The following is a 23,668-nucleotide window of genomic DNA, read 5'->3' on the forward strand; positions in this document are numbered from 1 at the left end:
CTTCTATTCTAAATGACAGACTTGCTGGATAAAGGATTCTCGGCTGCATATTTTTTCTGTCTAGCACCCTGAAAATCTCGTGCCAATTCTTTCTGGCCTGCCAAGTTTCAAAAGAGAGATCAGTCATGAGTCTTATAGGTCTCCCTTTATATGTGAGGGCACGTTTACCCCTTGCTGCTTTCAGAATTTTCTCTTTATCCTTGTATTTTGCCAGTTTCACTATGATATGTCGTGCAGAAGATCGATTCAAGTTACGTCTGAAGGGAGTTCTCTGTGCCTCTTGGATTTCAATGCCTTTTTCCTTCCCCAGTTCAGGGAAGTTCTCAGCTATTATTTCTTCAAGTACCCTTCAGCACTTTTCCCTCTCTCTTCCTCCTCTGGGATACCAATTACGCGTATATTATTTCTTTTTAGTGTATCACTTAGTTCTCTAATTTTCCCCTCATACTCCTGGATTTTTTATCTCTCTTTTTCTCAGCTTCCTCTTTTTCCATAACTTTATCTTCTAGTTCACCTATTCTCTCCTCTGCCTCTTCAAGCCGAGCTGTGGTGGTTTCCATTTTGTTATGCATTTCGTTTAAAGCGTTTTTCAGCTCCTTGTGACTGTTCCTTAGTCCCTTGATCTCTGTAGCATGAGATTCTCTGCTGTCCTGTATACTGTTTTCAAGCCCAGCGATTAATTTTATGACTATTATTCTAAATTCACTTTCTGTTATATTATTTAAATCCTTTTTGATCACTCATTAGCTGTTGTTATTTCCTGGAGATTCTTCTGAGGGGAATTCTTCCGCTTGGTCATTTTGGATAGTCCCTGGCGTGGTGAAGACCTGCAGGGCACTTCCCCTGTGCTGTGGTGTATAACTGGAGTTGGTGGGCAGGGCCCCAGTCAGACCTGATGTCTGCCCCCAGCCCACCGCTGGGGCCACAGTCAGACTGGTGTGTGCCTTCTCTTCCCCTCTCCTAGGGGCGGGATTCACTGTGGGGTGGTGTGGCCCATCTGGGCTACTTGCACACTGCCAGGCTTGTGATGCTGGGGATCTGGTGTATTAGCTGGGGTGGGTAGGCAAGGTGCACAGCGGCAGGAGGGGTAGGCTTAGATCCCTTCTCCTTAGGTGATCCACTTCAGGAGGGGCCCTGTGGCAGCTGGAGGGAGTCAGATCTGCTGCCGGAGGTTTGGCTCCGCAGAAGCACAGAGTTGGGTGTTTGTGCGGAGCGAGCAAGTTCCCTGGCAGGAACTGGTTCTCTTTGGGATTTTGGCTGGGGGATGGGCGGGGGAGATGGCGCTGGCGAGTGCCTTTGTTCCCCACCAAACTGAGCTCTGTTGTCAGGGGGCTCAGCAGCTCTCCCTCCCTTTGTCCTCCAGCCTTCCCGCTTTCCCAGCAGAGCTGTTCACTTATGACCTCCCAGACGCTAAGTCGCGCTTGTTGTGGGAACACAGTCCGTCAGGCCCCTCCGCTTTTGCAAGCCAGACTTGGGGGCTCTGCTTGGCCAGCGAGCCGCCCCTCCGCCCCTGCTCCCTCCCGCCAGTCCATGGAGTGCGCACAGCCTTGCCGCCCTTCCTACCCTCTTCCGTGGGCCTCTCATCTGTGTAGGTGGAATCTAAGTGATCAGCAGGACGTGCGGTGAGCCCAGCGTCCTCTTAAGCCGCCATCTTGCCACTTCCTCCTTATTGATAATTTATATAAGAAGTTTTTTTAATTAAAAAAAGTTAATGTTTATTTATTTTTGAGAGAGACACAGTGTGAGCATGGGAGGGGCAGTGAGAAAGGGAGACAGTATCTAGAACAGGGTCCAGGCTCTGAGCTGTCACCATAGAGCCTGACGTGGGGCTAGAATTCACAAACTGTGAGATCATGACCTGAGCATACCCAGGTTGGACCCTTAACCAACTGAGCCACCCAGGCTCCCCTATATAAGAAGCTTTAAGAAGAAGAAAAGCTAACATGACAAAGGGTAAGAGGGGAATCTGGAAAGAGCAACAAAGACTGGCTTTGACAATCAAGTTCAGTAATGAATCCAATCATCAATTATAAATTGTGAGTATTTTGCAAGATATAGGATATACAGAAGGAGACATCAGTCCTGGAAGGAGATCTACTTTTACCAAATCAACCTGGTACAGAGCTGGGGAGGTTACATTAAGTGAGATGTATTGAATTGAGATCTGAAGGAAAGGAACTCAGGCAGAGAGTGGGGAGAGTGGGGTGAGGTGAAATATTACTGTCTAAGCATAAGTAATGCTTATGTCAAGGTGGAGAGTTTGGAGACAAAATGACATCTGCAGATGCTAAAAGCTGCTGAGCATATCTGCAGCTCCAGTTGATGGTGGAATTGGTGGTAGACTGACAGATGTCTTACAAGGCCTTGCTATCACATACCCCATAGGTTGTGGGAGGCCACTGATGAGTGAGGAACCTCTGACCAGGGAAATGGGTATGTTTACACAGAAAAAAACACACTGATTTATCCACAATCATAATGAACCAAGAGACCAGAGCTGTTACATGGTTACACAATTATTACTAGCAATTACAGAAAGAAAAGAAGAAGGGAATAAAGGTATTCATGATACTTGAGGGATTAATGGACCCTGTTTACTGTGTTACCAGATTTTCAAAAGTTATGACTATTTAGAAATGTTTACTTTTTCTTTCTTCATTGGCTCAAAACCCAAGAATTAATGGGAATTTGGAAATTTGTTACAAATGAAATCTAATGGGACAGTGATAGAAAATAAACCTCTGCATTTTCTTCACAAGGGCACTATAATTTTCTTATATTTTTCACTACATCTAAAATAAGGAAGAGGGCTCTTCCATTCAAACTGACACGAAGAAAGATGAGGGAATTAGGTGAAAGCTCATATTCACACAGAAAACTAGTTGTGATTTACACCTCTTGGAAGTGTTTGCTTTCCTCCCTGCTTAGATAATTTGTTTTGTTTTGTTACTTAAAATTGATATTAACATGAGACAAGGATAAGAGGATTGCAAGATTTGAAGAGAGGAAACGGGAACACAGAGTCCCATTGTCTCCTCAGACCCTGTGGCCTCTTAGGATTATTTGAGCCATGAAGTTTTCTGTACACTCATTGAAGCATGGAAACCTGTTTTGATGGGGCACTTTTCAAACACCTTCATCATTGTGCCCACAACCTCCCACTTTTTTAGACTGCAGATGAGGGGGTTAAGTATAGGAGTGAGGATGGTGTCAAACATAAAGAGAACCTGGTTCAGGATGAAGGTGTGGGAAGATCAAGGCCTCATTTATATCAGCATGCATGGACCAAAGTAAATGATAAGCACCATCAGATGGAAGGAGCAAGTAGTCAGGGCCTTGATCCTGCATTCACAGGTGTTTATTTGCAAGACGTGCAGGAAGATGAGGATGATGGAGGTCAGGGTAAAGCTTTTGGGAAGAAGAACCACAACAATATGGATCACTACTATCACTTTCTCATAGGCTGAGATGTCCTCACAAAACAGTTTCAAGATGTCAAAGACCTCTCAACAATACCTCACAGAAGAACAGGTGGAGTTCTCAGGGGCTAAAGAGAAGAAAGTTCATGGCATAAATGGCACAGACCAAGGATGCCAGAGTCCCTCCCACCCAGGTCCCAAAGACCATATTCTGGAAGACCTGTAGACAGGTATAACTGGGTATCTGAATGGATTGCTGGTGGCCACATCGAATCATAATCCATGAGACTCAAGAGAAGAGTAGGCACTTAGTAATCCCAAGAGTCAAGGTGAAGAGGACCTGGGTCCCAGAGTTGATCAATGGTACTTTTCTTTTACCTAAGAAAAAGATGACCAATATTTTTGGAAGTATGCTAAAGATGAAAACCGGGTCAATGAGTGAGTTGTCAAATCAGTAAATACATGGAGGTGTGGAAGTGGGGATCTGACAAGATGAGGAGGATCAAAACAGTGTTTCCTGTGATAGCAAAAGTGTAGATGAGGAGAACAGAGACAAGGAGGTCAGTATGTCTCATTCCAGGGAAGAAGCCCAGGAGAATGAAGTCTGTGCCCAATGTCTCATTTCCTTTCTCTATGCTGTCTCCCTACTAGTTTCAACTGAAAGATAATGGAGGCCTTCAAACACATGTATATGAAGCAGGTCTATAAAATATAGTAATTGACAGTATAGCATGAACCACTTTATGGGAGAACTGAAAACATAATTTCCTTAATTCATAAAGATGTTGAAATCATAGGATAGGAATTAGTAACCAGAACTTAGAAATGGCACTATATATATATATATTTTTTTTCCATCTGTGACCTTACCCCTTCTATATTAACCTCTTTACTTCACCTTTAATTCTCCTTTTCTGATAATCTAAAGAATTCTCTGCAGAAAGGGATTCCTATTGTTTTCTAAGCTTTTTTTTTTCAACCCAAGCTACTATTCTTATAATTGTGGTTTTAAATTCTAGTTCAGACATTTTAATTATATCTATGTTGATTAAGTCCTTGATCATCATTTCTTCTGGTTCTTCCTTTTGGGGTGAATTCCTCAATCTTGTCATTTTGGAAGAAGAAACAATAATAAAATATAATAAAAATTAAAAATTAAAAACAAAACAAAAAAATAAAGGAAGCTCTAACAAAACAAAAAACAAATAAAGTAAGGTGTGTTTTCAAGCCTGGCAGTGAGCAAGTAGCCCAGACAGGAGCCACACCACTCCACAGAGAGTCCTGCCTCTGGGAGAGAGGAAGATAAGGTATACACCGATATGACTGTGGCCCCAGTGGTGGGCTGGGGACAGACATCAGGTCTCACTGTGGCCCCGCCCACCAACACAAGTTACTCCAGACAGCACAGAAGTGCCCTGCAGTTTGGAGCTACTGTAAGGACTACCCAAAATGATAAACAGAAGAATTCTCCTCAAAAGAAATTCCAGAAATTAGGGACAGCTAACGAATTGATCAGAACAAATTTAAGCAATATAATGGAAAAATAATTTAGAGTAATAGTCATAAAATTAATCGATGGGCTTGAGAAAAGCATACAGGACAGCAGAGAATCCATTGCTACAGAGATCAAGGGACTAAGAAATAGTCATGAGGAGCTAAAAAATGCTATAAATGAGGTGCAAAATAAAATGGACGCGGACATAGCATGGATTGAAGAGGGAGAGGAGAGAACAGGTGAATTAGAAGATAAAATTATGGAAAAAGAGGAAGCTGAGAAAAAGATAAAAAAAATCAAGTAGTATGAGAGGAGAATTAGTGAACTGGGATGCAATCAAACGGAACATCTTTATCATAGGAATTCCAAAAAAAGAGAGAAAGAGAGAGAAAGGGGCTGAAGGTGTACCTGAACAAATCATAGCTGAGAACTTCCCTGATCTGGGGAAGAAAACAGATGTTGAAATCCAAGAGGCACAGAAAACTCTCTTCAGATGTAATTGAATCAATCTTCTGCAAAACATACCATAGTAAAACTGGCAAAATACAAGGCCAAAGAGAAAATTCTGAAAGCATCTAGGGATAAGCAGGCTAGGAACTTACAAAGGTAGACACATAAGAGTAGTAGCAGACCTATCTACTGAAACTTGGCAGGCCAGAAAAGAATGGCAGGAAATCTTCAATGTGATAAACAGAAAAAAATATGCAGTTGAGAATCCTTTATCCAGCAAGTCTGTCATTCAGAATAGAAGAAGAGATAAAGGTTCTCCCAAAGCACAAAAACTGAAGGAATTCATCCACTAAACCAGCCCTATAAGAGATCATAGGGGGATTCTATGAGTGAAATGTGGCAAGGACCACAAAGTGCCAGAGACATCACTATAAGCATGAAATCTACAGACAACACAATGACTCCAAACCCAAATCTTTCAATAATAACACTGAATTTAAATAGATTTGATGCTTCAACCAAAAGACAGGGTATCTGAATGGATAAAAAGACAAGACCCATCTATTTGCTATCTAAAAGAGACTCATTTCAAACCTTGCAACACCTTCAGATTGAAACTGAGAGGATGGAGAACTATCTATCATGCTACTGGAAGTCAAAAGAAAGATGGAGTAGCCATACTTATATCAGGCAAACTAGACTTTAAATTAAAGACTTTAACAAGATATGAAGAAAGACATTATAGAATAATTACAGGGACTGTCCATCAGGAAGAGCTAACAATTATAAATGTCTATGTGACGAATACAGGAGCCCCCACACATATGAAATAATTAATCACAAACATAAGCAACCTTATTGACAAGAATGTGGTAATTGCAGGGGACTTTAATACTCAACTTACAGCAATAGATAGATTATCTAGACACAGGATCAATAAAGAAACACGGGCCAGAATGATACATTGGGTCAGATGGATTTGACAGATATATTTAGAACTCTGCATCCCAAAGTAACAGAATATACTTTCTTCTTGAGTGCACATGGAACCTTCTCCATGATAGATCACATACTGGGTCACAGAACAGCCCTTAATAAGTATAAAAGAACTTATATCATACCATTCACACTTCCAGATCACAATGCTATGAAACTTGAAATCAACCACAGGGAAAAGTCTGGAAAGTCTCCCAAAGCATGGAGGTTAAAGAATGCCCTAGTAAAGAATGAATGGGTCAACCAGGCAATTAGAGAATAAATTTAAAAAATATAGGGAAATAAATTGAGATGAAAATACAACAATCCAAATGCTTTGGGATGCAGTGAAGGCAGTCCCAAAAGGAAAATACATTGCAATCCAGGCCTATCTCAAGAAACAAGAAAAATCCCAAGTACAAAACATAACAGCACACCTAGAGGACATAGAAGCAGAACAGCAAAGACACTGCAAACCAAACAAAAGAAGAGAAATAATAAATATCAGAGAAGAAGTAAACAATATAGAATCTAAAAAAATTTAGAGCAAATCAATGGAAGCAAGAGTTGATTTTTTGAATATATAAACAAAATTGATAAACCTCTAGCCAGGCTTCTCAAAAAGAAAAGGGAGATGACCCAAATAGATAAAATCATGAATGAACATGGGAATATTACAACCAATCCCTCAGAATACAAGCAATTATCAGGGATTTCTATGAAAACAATATATGCCAACAAACTGGACAACCTGGAAGAAATGGACAAATTCCTAAGCACCCACACGCTTCCAAAAATCAAACAGGAAGAAATAGAAAACTTAAAGAGGCCAATAACCAGTGAAGGAATTGAATCAATTATCAAAAATCTCCCAACAAATAAGAGTCCAGGACCAGAAGGCTTCCCTGGGGAATTCTACCAGACATTTAAAGCAGAGATAATACCTATCCTTCTCAAGCTGTTCCAAAAAATAGAAAGGGAAGGAAAACTCCCAGACTCATTCTATGAAGCCACCATTACCTTGATTCCTAAACCAGAGATCCAGCAAAAAAAAAAAAAAAAAAGAGAACAACAGGTCAATATCGCTGATGAATATAAATGCAAAAATTCTCTACAAGATACTAGCAAATCAAATTAAACAACATAAAAAAGGAATTATTCATGACGATCATGTGGGATTCATTCCTGGGCTGCAGGGATGGTTCAACATTCAAAAATCAATCAATGTGATACATCACATTAATAAAAGAAAAGGTAAGAGTCATAGGATCCTGTCTATGAATGCAGAAAAAACATTTGACAAAATTCAGCATCCTTTCTTAATAAAAACCTTCGAGAAAGTCAGGATAGATGGAACATACTTAAACATCATAAAAGCCATTTATGAAAAGCCCACAGCTAATATCATCCTCAATGGGGAAAAACTGAGAGCTTCCCCCCTGAGATCAGGTACACTACAGGAATGTCCACTCTCACTGCTGTTGTTTACCATAGTGTTGGAAGTGCTAGCATCACCAATCAGACAACAAAAGGAAATCAAAGGCATCAAAATTAGCAAAGATGAAGTCAGGCTTTCACTTTTTGCAGATCACATGACACTACACATGGAAAACCAGATAGACTCCACCAAAGTGTGCTAGAACTGATACATGAATTCAGCAGAGTCACAGGATACAAAATCAATGTACAGAAATCAGTTTCATTCATATACACTAATAATGAAGCAACAGAAAGACAAGTAAAGAAACTGATGCCATTCACAATGGCACCAAGAATCATAAAGTACCTAGGAATAAACCTAACCAAAGACGTAAAAGATCTGTATGCTGAAAACTATAGAAAGCTTATGAATGAAATCGAAGAAGATACAAAGAAAATGAAAAACTTTCAGTGCTCATTGATTGGAAGAATAAATAATGTTAAAATGTCAATAATACCCAAAGCTATCTACACATTCAATACAATCCGAAACAAAATTGCACCAGCCAAAGGTAGAAGAAGCAATCCTAAAATTGTATGGAACCGTAAAAGACCCCGAATAGCCAAAGTAATATTGAAGAAGACCAAAGTGGGAGGCATCACAATTGCAGACTTTAGCCTCTACTACAAAGCTGTAATTATCAAGACAGCATAGTATTGGCACAAAAGTATGGACAACTAATCTTTGACAAAGTAAGAAAGATATCCAATGGAAAAAAGAGAATCTCTTTAATGAATGGTGCTGTGAGAACTGGACACCAACATGCAGAAGAATGAAATTAGGCCACTTTCCTACACCATTCACAAAAGTAAACTCAAAATTTATAAAGGATCTGAATGTGAGACAGGAAAACGTCAAAACCCTAGAGGGGGAAGCAGGAAAAAAAATCGTCTCAAACCTCAGCAGCAGCAATGTCTTACTCAACACATCTCCAAAAGCAAGGGAATTAAAAGCAAAAGTGAACTATCGGGACCTCATCAAAATAAAAAGCTTCTGTACTGCAAAGGCAACAATCAACAAAACTAAAAGCAACCAAAAGAATGGGAAAAGATATTTGTAACTGATATATCAGACCTATGGCCTGTTTCCAAAACCTATAAAGAAATCACCAAACTCCACACCCAAAAACAAATAATCCAGTGAAGAAATGGGCAGTAGTCACGAATAGACACTTCTCTAAAGAAGACATCCAGATGGCCACAGGCGCATGAAAAGATGAGCAGTGTCACTCCTCATCAGGGAAATACAAATCAAAACCACACTGAGATATCACCTCACGCCAGTCAGAGTGGCTAAAATGAACAAATGAGGAGACTATAGATGCTGGCGAGGATGTGGAGAAAAGGGAACCCTCTTTCACTGTTGGTGGGAATGCAAACTGGTGCAGCCGCTCTGGAAAACAGTGTGGAGGTTCCTCAAAAAAATTAAAAATAGATCTAGCCTATGACCCAGCAATAGCACTGCTAGGAATCTACCCAAGGGATACAGGAGTGCTGATGCATAGGAGCACTTGTACCCCAATGTTTATAGCAGCACTTTCAATAACAGCCAAATTATGGAAAGAGCCTAAGTGTCCATCAACTGATGGACTGATAAAGAAATTGTGGTTTATATACACAATGGAATACTATTTGGCAATGAGAAAGAATTAAATATGGCCTTTTGTAGCAATGTGGATGGAACTAGAAAGTGTTATGCTAAGTGAAATACATCACAGAAAGACAGATACCATATGTTTTCACTCTTATGTGGATCTTGAGAAACTTAACAGAAGACCATGGGGGATGGGATAGGGAAAAAAGTTACAGAGGGAGGCAGCAAAACCATAAGAGACTTTTTATTTTTAAAAATTTTTTTAACGTTTATTTATTTTTGAGACAGAGAGAGACAGAGCATGAACGGGGGAGGGTCACAGAGAGAGGGAGACACAGAATCTGAAACAGGCTCCAGGCTCTGAGCTGTCAGCACAGAGCCCAACGCGGGGCTTGAACCCACAGACTGTGAGATCATGACCTGAGCCGAAGTTGGATGCTCAACCGACCGAGCCACCCAGGCGCCCCTATAAGAGACTTTTTAAAACTGAGAATAAATTGAGGTTGATGGGGGGGTAGGAGGGAGGGAAAAGTGAGTGATGGGCATTGAGGAGGGCACCTGTTGGGATGAGCACTGGGTGTTGTATGGAAACCAATTTGACAATAAATTTCATATTTAAATAAATAAATAAATAAATAAATAAATAAGAAGGTGTGTTTTATTCTGCTTATTGAATGAATCTTGGGTACCTGTGTGTCCCAGTCAAATTCTTCAGCTCAGGTCATGATCTTGGGGTTGTGACTTTGAGCCCCACATCAGGCTCTGTGCTAACAGCTCAGAGTCTGGTGCTTGCTTTGGATATTCTCTCTCTCTCTACTCTCTCTCTCTCTCTCTCTCTCAAAAATAAATATTAAAAAGAGAATCTTTATAGAAGAGATAAAATAAAGAATATAAAAGTTTTAAAAAGTTTAAAAATACAAAAAAATAATTAAAATAATAAAATAGAGTAAAAGAAAATATAGTACAACTAAAACATTTTTGCTCTTTCTGAATCCATGGAAGAAAATCAAAAGAAAGAAAAAGAAAACGACATAATCAAAAACAGAAGCAAAGAAAATGAAGAAAAAATCAACAAGCAAATAAAATGAAAGCCCAAGGAAACTAGATCTATTTTCCCTTAGAACTGAAACTTTTCAACACCCTATGGTCTGTAAATCATTCCACCCAAAGAGGTTGGTAGGTATTTGTGCTGGTCTTTTGGGGAATGTTCCTGGAAAGCTCAGGTGGGTGGAGCTTAGTATAACCACTCTGTTCTCCACATGGTGGTGCTGCTTAGCTCACTGGGATCAATCAGTATTGGTGCGTTACAGGCAAAATTGATTTCCCCTCCTCTCTAGTCCCCTGTACAAGAATTTTGCACCCCCATAGACACTGATCAATCACTCTTTGATTCAGGCATCCATCTGCTCCCACCTTTCCCTTGTTTGTTTGTCCAAGCTGTCTGTCCGCCAGGTAGCACCTCTTCCCAGAGTTTTGTCTCAGGTGCAGCTGTGTCTAAAAATCCCACATTTAAGAGACTCCCCACAGCTTGGACCCACACTGATCTTCTGGAAAGAAGGTCTTGCTGATCAATGACTGGGTACTGATTTGTCCCAGATGTTCACGTGTTTGTACAATATAAAAGGCTCAGAGTTGATGATAACAACACACAGAATGTACCTAGATTTACTGCACTCAGCTGGCATCTTTTTTCCAACGTCCATAAATGTAACAGCTCTCCGAGGTTCACCAGGACTTTTGCCCACAGAGTAACCATATCGCCTCTTCCAAATGCATTCCAAACAGGGGAACCACTTCTTCTGTGGCACATGGGCCTTTCAGTCTTTGCTTCCTTCTCCTGGGGATTCACCCTGCTTCCTCACCAGAGTGCCTCCAGAGACTGAGCTCAAAATTTCAGACTCTGTGCTCCACTTTTTACAGAAACCTAGCAGTATTGAAACCCTCTCCTTTTTCCTCATCAATGGTTTTGAGGAACAGATTTCTTGTCCAGTCTCCTGAGAGAGTTTTCAGTCTTTCTCTCTCTTTTTCTCTCCAGCTCCTTTAGGGGGAGTGCTTTTCTTGCATGACCCTGATGAGTGCACTCTCTCACCTTTCCTCTTTCTGTCTCTGTCCGATCTCCATGAAAATGGCTCTCTACCCTCTGTCCACTGTGGTTTTTCTCTCCCCCAATTCACCTGTATGCACCAGGCACTGGGCAAGGTCTTTATCTCAAATTATGCACATTGTTGCATTAATCCTCAGATCAACTTCTTAAGAGTTCAAAATGGTTTCATACTGATCTAGCTGTGTTTTAGAGATGAGACAAGCTCAGGGTGCCCATTACTCTGCCATCTTAAATCCCTTCCTGAAAATACAGAGGTAAAAGAGCTAAAATCTAGTCAGGGCAAATTAAAAATGTTATAACCAAGATGCAAGCTCGAATGGATGCCATGACAAGCAAGATGGAAGCAGAACAAGGAATCAGTGATATAGAGGGAAAAGATTATGGAAAACAATAAAGCTAAATAAAAGAGGTAAACAAAGGCAAGAGATCATGATACAAGATTTAAAGAACTCCACAACTTATTAAGAGGAATAACATTTGTATCATAGGAGTCCCAGAAGATGAAGAGAGAGGAAAATGGGCAGAAGGCTTATTAAAACAAATTGTAGCTGAAAACTTCTCTAATATGGGAAAGACACAGACATCAAAATCCAAGAATCCAAGAAAACTCTCATAAATTCAACAGAAACAAACAATCATCACAGGATATCATAGTCAAAATCACAAAATACACAGACAAGGAAAGAATCATGAAAGCAGCAAGGGGAAAACAAAGTCATGAACCTACAAGGGAAGACAAATAAGTTATCAGTTTCTCTGTCCACAGAAACTTGGTAGGTCAGAAGGAAGTGGCATGATATATTCATAGTGCTAATTGAGAAAAATATGCAGCCAAGAGTACTTTACTCAGTACTGCTGCCATTCATAATAGAAGGAGAGATAAAGAGTTTCCAAAAAAAAAAACTAAAGATGTGGGGAATAAGCTTAGGAATTTCCTGAGCTTGCACCAATGAGTTAACAAGGCTTAGGATGAAAGAATCCAAGATTAGGTAAAGAAAGTGGAAGCACCCTGAGTATAGAATGAAGGCATAGAGGAATAGGAGGCCACGGGACAAAAACATCTAAGATTAGGTAAATATGGCAACAGTATCCCAATTTAAGAAAAAAGGCATAGAGGAATAGTAAGGCACAGGATGAAAGCATCCAAGATTAGATAATCAGGGTGGAAGCGCCCCAACATAACACAATAGCAGAAAGCTGCTTTCACAGGAGGGATGGACCAGAATAGGTACATAGGTAAACAGGGCTATAGACCACAGTAGGGTGAAGTTGCCAGGAGTGGAGCTAATTATCAAAAGAAAGGTGCCTTGTTGACCCTGAGATATCGTTCTCTATTTGTCTTATCCCCTAGGCAAGCTAAGATAAACAGACACGGTGCCTTGGGCCTGCTGTAAATAACCATCTGCACAGTGACAGGATTTTGTTTTGTATTGATCCAAACCCCTAACACCGCAAACCTTCGAAACTCCCTTTATCTCACACACATGAACTAATGTTCACATTTCATTATCTCTTTGTGCACGTTCATTATGCTTGTAAACCTTCTGGTGTTAATAAAAACGGATCAAGGACCCTTAGTCGGGGCTCTTGTCTCCTCCTGGACATTAGCCTTTCTTCCATTTTAATTCTGTGTCCGTTCTCTTGCTGGACAAGAGAGAACCCCAGACTCACAGTCTACAACACTAAAGGAATTTGTGACCACTAAACTAGCCCTGCTAGAATTTTATGGGTGACTGAGTGGAGAAAAAACAAAACAAAACAATTTATTTCATAGCTTTCTACAGTTTTCAGTGTATAGACTTTTCCCCTCTTTGGTTAGGTTTATTCCTAGGTATCTTATGGTTTTTGGTGCAATTTTAAATGGGACTGATTCCTTTATTTCTCTTTCTACTGTTTCATTATGAGTATAGAGAAATACAACTGATTTCTTTATGTTGACTTTGCTGAATTCATGTATAAGTTCTACCTTTTTTTTGGTGGAGTTTTTCAGGTTTTTCACCTAGAGTATCCTGTCATCTGCAAAGAATGAATGTCTGACTTCCTCCTTGGTGATTTGGATGCCTCCTATTTACGTTTGTCGCCTGATTGCTGAGGCTAGGACTTCCAGGACTATGTTGAACAAGAGTGGTGAGAGTGGACATCCCTGTCGTGTTCCTGACCTTACAGGGAAAGCTCTCCATTTTTCCCCACTGAGGATGATATTAACTGTAGGTCTTTCATATGTGGCTTTTACTATCTTGAGGTATGATCCTTCTATACCTACTTTCTTGAGGGTTTTTTATCAAGAATAGATGCTGTATTTTGTCATATGCTTTTTTTCATCTATCAAAAAGATCATAAGGTTCTTATACTTTCATTCATTAATGTGATGTATCATGTTGATTGATTTTGGATACTGAACCACCACTGTATCCTAGGAATAAATCCCACTTAGTGATGCTGAATAATTATTTTAATGTATTGTTGGATCCAGTTTTCTAGTATCTTGCTTAAAATTTTTGAATCCAGATTCATCAGGGAGATTGGTCTATAACTCTCCTTTCTAGTGGGGTCTTTGGACTAAACTTTGTGATTTTTAAACCGGTCATATTTGTTATTAGTGACTCCCAGTGGAGGAGGTTCTACCAAGACTTATACCAAACTACTGTTTGGTTGTCCCAGACACATGGAAAATAACAATATGTCTATTTAGGCTCCCAGGGGACTGCTAATTACCTGGCTCTTCAGCTCCCCAACACACTTGATTTACAATTCTGACATTCAGAAAGCCCTGGGAGGTGAGAACATTAGATACATTGTATAGACCCCCCCCCCCCCCCGGGAGAAACTGGGAGTTTTGTTGTTGTTGTTGTTGTTTGTTTGTTTTCTTTTTGTTGTTGTTGTTGTTGTTTGCCTACCAAATCTGAGCTGAGCCAGAAAGAATAGCCTCCAGGAATGGTTGTTCCTCAAATAAAACTGTGTTTGTTTTATGTAGTCCTGGAGGATTTGTGAAATCCAAGTCATGTCAGCTCCCAGACTTACATGATTTGAGGGTTTTTCCTTGTTTGGCAGCAACAAAATTTGGGATGCTAGATGTCCAGATGAGCTCCTTCCAGATAGAAGCTAGAGAATAAGTTTTATCGCTGAGGTGACCGAAAGAGGAAATTCAGGGGAATTGTCCAGTGTTTTTTTGTTATTGTTGTTTTGTTTTGTTTTTGTTTTGTTTTGTTTTGTTTTGTTTTGTTTTGTTTTGTGTGTGTGTGTGTGTCGGGGGGAGAACTCCCAGGAGGATAACTATGAGCCCTTGCTGTTCTAGGAGCTCTACCTTCAGACAGTACCTGGGAAAGCATACAAAGACTTTCTAGAGATAAACTGTGAGATGGGCATTTTTGCCAGCTCCCTCTCCACTTACCTGTAGTTATATCCAGGGGGAGTACTTTCATGCTCATTTAACAACTGTTTATTTGTTTGCTAGTGTTTGGTGAGACTTGAGATTGCAAGTCCCATGAATATTAGAGTTAAGCTATTTCCATCCCTACATGGAAGTTTCAAAAATTGGAGTGCTAAATGTGTGCTCCAGACCAATCTCTCCTTAGGAAGATTTTTTTTTTTTAATTTTTTTAATGATTATTTATTTTTGACAGAGAGAGAGAGGGAAAGCATGAGTGGGGGAGGGGCAGAGAAAGAGGGAGACACACAATCTGAAGCAGGCTGCAGGCTGTCAAAACAGAGCCCGACACAGGGTTCAAAGTCATGGGCCATGAGATCATGACCTGAGCCAAAGTCAGAAGCTCAACCAACTGAGCCACCCAGCACCGCAAGGAAGAATCTTCATGTTGAAATTTCCCTCCTGATTATAAGGCAATGTTCCTTGGGTGAGGTTAATGGGATAATTGTGTCTCAAACTTTAATACTTGTTTTGATTTGGATATTTTCCCCTGATGTGTAAGAGTCAATCAACGAGTTATTGGACACCTCTCAAAGGAAATTGATCAATGCATAGATGTATATTCAGTGTGTTCACTGAAGTGAAGTGATGTGAAGTGATGAATCACTCTGGCTTTGATTTTCATTTCTCTAATGATAAGCTGAGCATCTTTTCATAGTCCCATTAGTCATTGGTGTATCATATTTGGATAATGGCCTATTCAAGCTTTGTATTCATTTTAATTGGGTTATTTTACATTGTTATAAGTTACTTATATATTTGGATTTTAACATTTTATCAGATATATGATTTGCAAATACTTTCTCCCATTATGTAGGTTGTCTTCTCACTCAGTCCATTGTATCTTTGGAGGCAAAAAAAGGTGTAAGTTTATATAGCCCCATTTATCTATTTTCCTTATGTTGCTTATACTTTTGGTGTTACATTCTCATGTTGTTGTCAAATGCAATGTCACGAAGACTTCCTTGTGTTTTCTTCTAGGATTTTTAACATTTTTGGCCTTTCAGTTAAGTCTTTCAATTAAGTCTTAAGTCTTGCCTATGTGTCTGTTATTTCAATAGTACTTTTTTTTTATTTATGTCTGTGACTTTGTAATACATCTTGAGTCATTTAAATTTGTTCTTTTCAAAGATTGATTTGACTATTCAATGTCCCTTAGAATTCTATGTGAATTCTAAGATACATCTTTAAATGTCTTAAAAATGCTTTTGAGATTCTGAGAAGGATTGCATTGAATCTGTAGATCACTTTGGATAGTATTGATTGGGACTGCATTGAATCTATAGGTCATTCTGGGTGGTCTTGATATCTTAACAACATTAAGTCTACACAGGGTATTGTTGTTTTCATTTATGTGTGTCTTTAATTTCTTTGAGTAATTGTTTCTAATTTTCAATAAATTTGTAGTTTTCACTTGCTTGGATAGGTTTATTCTTAACTATTTTATATTTTTTTGTGGCCATTGTAAATATAATTGCTTTCTTAATGTCCTTTCTATGTCTCTTATTGTTAGTGAACTGACTTTGTATAATGAAAATCTGATGAATTTAAATTATTTTTTGTAAAACTTAAAAAAAAAATCTTTAGTGTTTAGACTCTTAGAGCTACCAGTTCTAACACATCATCAGTTTGTTCTCTATAATTAACTATGGGGTAATGGATGTGAGATGGATTAAGTATGTGATAGGCATTAAGGACAGCATTTGTGATGAACACCAGGTCTTGTATGGAAGTGTTGAATCACTTTATTAGACACCTGAAACTAATATTACATTGTATGTTAACTGGAATTTAAATAAAACTTTAAAAGTATATAGGTTTGCTTGTTTACGAATAAGCTCATGTCATCTACAGAGATAATTTTACATGTTTTTTTTTTCCAGTTTGGAAGTAGTTTGTTTATTTTTCTTGACTAATAGCTCTGTCTAAAATTTCCAATACTATGTTGAAGGTGAATAGTTGAGAGTGAGCATCACTGTCTTGTTCATAATCTTAGAGAAAAAAACTTAGTCTTTCACCATTGAGTATGATGTTTCATGCTTGGATTTTTATATAAGGCCTTTATTGCATTGAGGTCATTTCCTTCTATTGCTAGTTTATTGAGCAGTTTTATCATGAAAGTGTAAAATTCTATCATTTTTTTTTTTTTGGTATATTCACTGAGGTAGGTATTCATGTAATCCCTCCCTCTTTATTCTGTGGTGTTTCACATTGATTGATATTTATATGTTGAACCATCCTTATGTTCAGGAATAACTCTCACTTGATCACAATGTGTAATCTTTTTTTTAAATATTTTTATTTATTTTTGACAGAGAGAGATACAGAGCATGAGTGGAGGAGGGGCAGAAAGAGAGGGAGAATCTGAAGCAGGCTCCAGGCTCTGAGATGTCAGCACAGAGCCCAACACAGGGCTCAAACTCACGGACTGTGAGATCATGACCTGAGCTGAAGTCGGACGCTTAACCGTCTGAGCCATCCAGGCGCCCCACGATGTGTAATCTTCTTAATGTGCTATTGAATTTAGTTTGCTAGAATTTGTGGATATAACATAGATCATGTTTTCCATTTTTTTTTCTTTCCAGAATTCTCATATCTGGCTAGACACTTCATCGATTTTGCTTCTGTATCTGTTCATTATTTTTTCCTACTTCTTTGTTCTTTCTAGGAACTTGGGGCAGAATTCCTTCAGGTCAAAAATTTAGTTTTTACCTGCATTTATACTACTGCTAATTTTACTATATTGTGTTTTCACTTAAACTAGTATCTTTGTCATAATATGTTCACTTGATTCATTTTAATTTTTGTTATTAATTTATAATACTGGTATTTTGCCTATATTATATCTTTGGGAAATCTTAACACTTGTGCTTCTGATGGAGTATTTATTCCAGTTTTCTGTCTTTCTTTATAGGTAGTTGCAATTATTTTGGCCTTAGAGCTCCTACCCTCAGGAACTCCTGCCACTCTAGTAGTTGCCAATGAAGTAGGATGTAATTCCACGTCACTCTAGAATATACTAGAAGACTTAGCTGACTATGCCTGTTTGCTGCCATGTGCAAAAAAATTAGGAATAACAAGTGAGGGCAACAAAGTTAACTGTGCTTCTCAAAATACAAAGAAAGCATTCTCCTTAAGCATAGAAAATTCTTTAAACCAAAACAATTAACTGCCCCCCCAAAAAATACTCCACAAATTTATGAAAATCTATAATTTATGAAAATGTAACTGTATTATAAACTAGAGTAACAAAACTTTGGTTCAGGTGATACCCATTAGAAAGTGAGGAAAATGGCTGCTACGTACTACACTGACTAAAGAAAACCACAACTGCCCTGTTCTTCACTGACCTCACTAAAAGTGTGCATATATTTAATATCACAAATTTTCCATACAGGGATTATAGGAGGGAGCCAGAGGCTGATAGTGTTTATTTTTTTAAATTCTTTTTAATAATTACAACATTTATTTATTTATTTAATGTATGTATGTATGTATGTATGTATGTATTTAAAGAGCATAGGGACTAGGGGTGGGGAGAGGGGAAGAAGGAGAGAGAGGGAGAGAAAAAGAGAAAGAGAGAGAGAAAGAGAGAGAAAGAAAGAAAATCTTAAGCAGTTTCCACACTCAGCATGGAGGCCCAATGCAGTGCTAAATTCCACAACCCCAGGATGATGACCTGAGCTGATATCAACAGTTGGACACTCAACCAACCAAGAGTTATAGCACCCAGGTGCCCCAATAATTGCAACTTTAAAAAATTTGGGTTTTATTTTTTTTATTATTAAAGTAGCAAAGTCACATATTTTTCTTGAATAAAATTTTAAATTGATTTTATATACTAGAAGAAAGATTTGTCTTGTTTTGTTTTGTTCTTTGTTCTCATCTTTGACCAAAGGCTGCTTTTAACACTCAGCTACTTCGCATCCAACTTGAAATAAATATGGCACATCTTTGTCACTTATAAAATAAAGCCTTAATTACCATGCACAGGAGAAAGCTCTTAGAAAAAGCTTAGTTCACTGGCTTTCATACTGAGTGTTAAATGAGTTTTCTGGCTTTCAGATGCATGGATGTGTGTGACATAAAACTTTGGGGCCCCTGGATGGCTCAGCTGGTTAATCCTCCAACTTCAGCTCAGGTCACGATCTTGCGGTTTGTAAGTTTGAGCCCCACATCAGGCTCTGTGCTGATAGCTCAGAGCCTGGAGCCTGCATCAGATTCCATGACTCCCTCTCTTCCTGACCATCTATGCTCATGCTCTGTCTCTCAAAAAATAAATAAACATTAAAAACTTTAAAAGCAAAACAAAAGACTTTCTTGTTGCCTCCACTATTCTAACCAATTTACATACATTAATTCTACCCCTGTCATAAATGTTACAAAGTAAGTAATATTATTTTATTCCAATTTCTCAAATTGTCAGGTTCTGCCCTCTTGTTTTGTGCTGTTTGCATTGTAAAATGGGTACAAAGTCAGAATACAACGAAAACTGAAAAAATGTTGAGACCAAGATAAAGGAGGCATGTTCCGGGGCGCCTGGGTGGCGCAGTCGGTTAAGCGTCCGACTTCAGCCAGGTTACGATCTCACGGTCCGTGAGTTCGAGCCCCGCCTCAGGCTCTGGGCTGATGGCTCGGAGCCTGGAGCCTGTTTCCGATTCTGTGTCTCCCTCTCTCTCTGGCCCTCCCCCGTTCATGCTCTGTCTCTCTCTGTCCCAAAAATAAATAAAAAACGTTGAAAAAAATTTAAAAAAAAAAAGGAGGCATGTTTATATTTTGTTCCTCATGAAACAAAATGCTGACTACTGGGTTGCAGGTGTATGAGCTTTTGCCAATCTGATATCTGCTTTGGTAATTCAAGGAAGATTAAATTATTTTAATTCCGTAACAGTTGAGTACTGCTGTTAGAAATTATGCTTCCTCATCCAACCCTGAATTTGTGAATTCTGTCACTGTTCCTAGGAGCATCACACACCTTCTTATTCAGAGGTATGTTTAATGAATTGAGTACTTTAATTACTTGGGCATATATGAGAAAGAAAGAATGATGCTCTGTGTTATTTAGAAAAGCAGTGTAGTTTCAGGATTTCCTGTTGGAAGAACTGAATCTTTGGGTGGTGTTGTGAGGACATCAATAAGTTATTTTAAGTTTTGTTTTTATTTTCACACAATAAGGGTGTTGGAACAAATGATCTCTCATATATTCATGAGTCCCATGCTGAATTTGTCAAGTCCTAAAGGATCTTAAAGACAATTCAGAGAAATATGCTAACATATGGTTATAATTAGGGGTAGCAAGCTCGGTGGTGTTTCACCTTTTTCAGGAAGCATCTACTAATGACTATACTCTTCATAGCTGCTATTACATCCTTGTTTCTCAGGCTATAGATGAGAGGGTTAAGCATAGGGGTAAGAATAGCATTAAACATAAAGAGGGACTGGTTTATTTTGGGGGTCTTAAAGGATCCTGGCCTCATGTAGACTAATACAGCAGGACCAAAGTAAAGGCTGACCACACAGAGATGGGAGAAGCATGTGGCCAAGGCCTTGTTCTTGCCTTCAGGGGAATTCATGTGGACAACAGCAAGGAATATACGGATATAGGAAGCCAGGATAAGACTCAGAGGGATGAGGACCACCAGAAAGCTTGAGACCACCACTGAATTTACATAGGCTGAAATGTCCTCACAAGTGAGCTTCAGGAGTGCCATGACCTCACACAAGAAGTGTGGGATCTCTCGAGGATGACAGATGGGTAAGTGCATGACATAAGCTGTATGAACCAGTGAAGTTATTGCCCCTCCGACCCAGGACCCAATGACCATCTGTTTACAAATGGTATGGCTCATCATGACTGAATAACGCAGTGGATTGCAGATGGCAATGTAGCGGTCATAGGACATGAGGGTAAGCAGAAGGCACTCAGAAATTCCCAAGGTTAAGCTGAATAAGATCTGGGATCCACAACCAATCTGTGATATGGTTCTCTTCCCTGAGAAGAAATTTGTGGCCATTTTGGGGACAGTAGTTGAGATCAGAGCCACATCAATAAGGGAAAGCTGACTGAGCAGGAAGTACATAGGACAGTGGAGTCGAGAATCCAGCCAGATGAGGAGAATGAGAACAGCATTGCCTATCACAGCCATAATATAGACCAGAAGAATGAGGAAGATAAGGATCACAAGGTGGCTGAACTCAGGCCAGAGCCCCAAAAGAATAAAATCTGTGGTGACAGTCTTATTGTTTTTCTCCATGGCCGAACATCATGGCTCAGAACACAATGGTAAGAACACTGTTCCATTTGATGTGTTATTGCACATCTGGTCTACTTTTCTTACTCCCAGGTCTCCTCTGAATATGTTCATGCTGAATTCTTTCCTTGTTGTTATATCCTTAGTATTATTAACTTCTCAATATATAAAGTTTTCATTAACTACCACTCATGAATTATTTAATAAACAATGATTTATACACTGTATCTGCTATTACAAATGGTAATCACTAATAGTAACCAAATAAGAATGCAAGTACACTTAATGTTCTATCAACTAAAGGCCAATTTGATGAAAATGTATCTTGTACATTTCTTAAAGTATTTAATAATCCACCATCTTGAGGTGCTGTGCAGATATAACTTCAACAGAAGATCTGTGATCATTTTAGATTTAGAAAAGTCAATATTTTCACTCGGTCATGGGAAACTTCATAGAAAACGAAGAAGATTCTCATAAAAAATGGGAAGAAGAGACCTTGATAGCCTGAGGACAGAAAAACATTTTCAGAACTGAGTGTTGTCTGTGTTTAAATTTTCTCTCCCACATATGGAATTTTCACTTTTGCCCAAGTCCTCCTTGATATAATCCTAATTCAAGCATTTCTTAGATCAAGTAAACTAGAACATAACATTTAATCATGAAACCAGTATTTAAGAGGAGAACTCACAAATATAGTTTTTGGTAGTTTCACAGAAGATTTCCTACTCTGCAGGAAGTTTGAATCTGTCATCAAGGTAATTTAAGGGACTAGATTATTATGTAAAAAAGGAGGACACAAGATTATGATGAAGGAGATTGTCAAGGACCATCTTATAAGAAGTGATTTACTTTATTATTTTGTTATTTAAAAATGTTTATATATTTTAAGAGAAAGTGCATCCATGGGGAAGGGGCAGGGAGAGAGACAGAGAAAGAGAGAGAATCCCAAGCAGGCTACACACAGTGAGTGCAGAGTCCAATACAGGACTCAACCTCACAAAACATGAGATCATGACCTGAGCCAAAATCAAGAGTTTGAATCTTAACTGACTGAGCCAGCCAGGTACCCCAAGAAAGTGATTCATTTTAAAAAGTAGTATATCTTGTTTAGAAAAGGTTTGACTGGACTTATAAACTGTAGATGCAGAGGTAGTATTGTAGATCAGTAGAAAGCACAGCCTCTAGAGGATCAGTACCAGAATTTGAAGCAGCCTTTACCAAATCACCATATTTACCTGCCTAATGGCGTTGGTCTAATTGAATCATCTTTCTGTGTGATATGCAAGTTAAAACAATTAATAATCATAGAGGCTCTAGAACATTATCTGATCAATAGTGTTAAATGTCTTTATTAAGTATAATTTAAGTCTAATTTGCATAAATGGCAAAATATGCCCTAAGGTCCCTAGCAGTCACAGGTATGTACATATGTGCATAGTCAATCAATGATTCCACTATTTCTTGCAGTTTCACCTGTAACTGTAGGTACAATTAAAAATAATGTTGAGAAGTTAAGAAGGCAAAGGAGTAGAGGGATCCCTAAGCTGTCTCATCCATGGAATACAGCTAGATAGTTATCAAAACATTCTGGAGATGAAAGAAATCAGTTGGAGAATCTGAAAGTCTACAATCAACTGGAAGATTGTTTTGACAAAAGGACGGAGATGGAGATGGAGAGGGAGAAATTCAATCTAAAAGAAAAAAAATAAAAAATAGAAAGTAGATGTCATGGTCAGGGATTTAATCAATATAGATATAAGTAACAAAATTGAACTAGAATTTAAAACAAAGGTGATAAGGATACTATCAGGATACTGTGGTTTCTTCTAGGTGCTTGAGAGGGTCATATTAAAAATGTAGAAGAAAGCAAATCTTTGTTGTACCATCTGTCTTGGATTAAATAAACAACATGTCTTGGCACCTTTTGGCCCACTTGACAATGAATAGGTATTTGTTATGGTATCCAGCAACCTTCATGAGATATGAGCATGTATTGTAGCCTTTCTCCCAAGCACTCAGCATAATGGAGAGGGATTAGGCACTCCACACCCTGGGTGGCTGTTGGCTTTCCAGTTATTACCTCTTTAGAGATCATCTTTGCCTGTGTTAAGTTTCAAAGCAGTCCTGATTACCCTAAAGCAGATGCGTTATCCATAATAACAACTCCATCTCTCTTTCTGGTTTCAAAACAGTTCATTGACTGGGGGAATACTTGTCTTTCACTTCTCCCTACCTTAAATGAGAGAAACAGAAAGACAAATCAAATCAAATAATGACCCTATCCATGATGGCTTTGGATTTAGCATGATTTTCCACATGTTTTCTATCAGAAGAGAACAGTTAGACTAGACAGTATAAACTGTAAGGAACTGTCTGGTATGATGATTAATCAACCTTTAAAAAACGTTTTATTTATTTATTTATTTATTTATGTATTATTTTTGAGAGAGAGAGGGAGAGAGAGCATGAGC

General features: G+C 38.7%; 1 protein-coding gene across 1 annotated transcript; it reads right to left on the minus strand.

Annotated features, from left to right (window-relative positions):
- Positions 1-20,228: 20,228 nt before the first annotated feature.
- LOC101086869 (olfactory receptor 2AJ1-like) lies at positions 20,229-21,197 on the minus strand. Its single transcript, XM_003980584.2, has one exon. It carries the CDS (start codon positions 21,195-21,197, stop codon positions 20,229-20,231), a length of 969 nt encoding a protein of 322 aa, XP_003980633.2.
- Positions 21,198-23,668: the final 2,471 nt, after the last annotated feature.

This window comes from Felis catus, chromosome A1 (genome assembly GCF_018350175.1).
Source record: "Felis catus isolate Fca126 chromosome A1, F.catus_Fca126_mat1.0, whole genome shotgun sequence".
Classification (NCBI taxonomy): Eukaryota; Metazoa; Chordata; class Mammalia; order Carnivora; family Felidae; genus Felis; species Felis catus.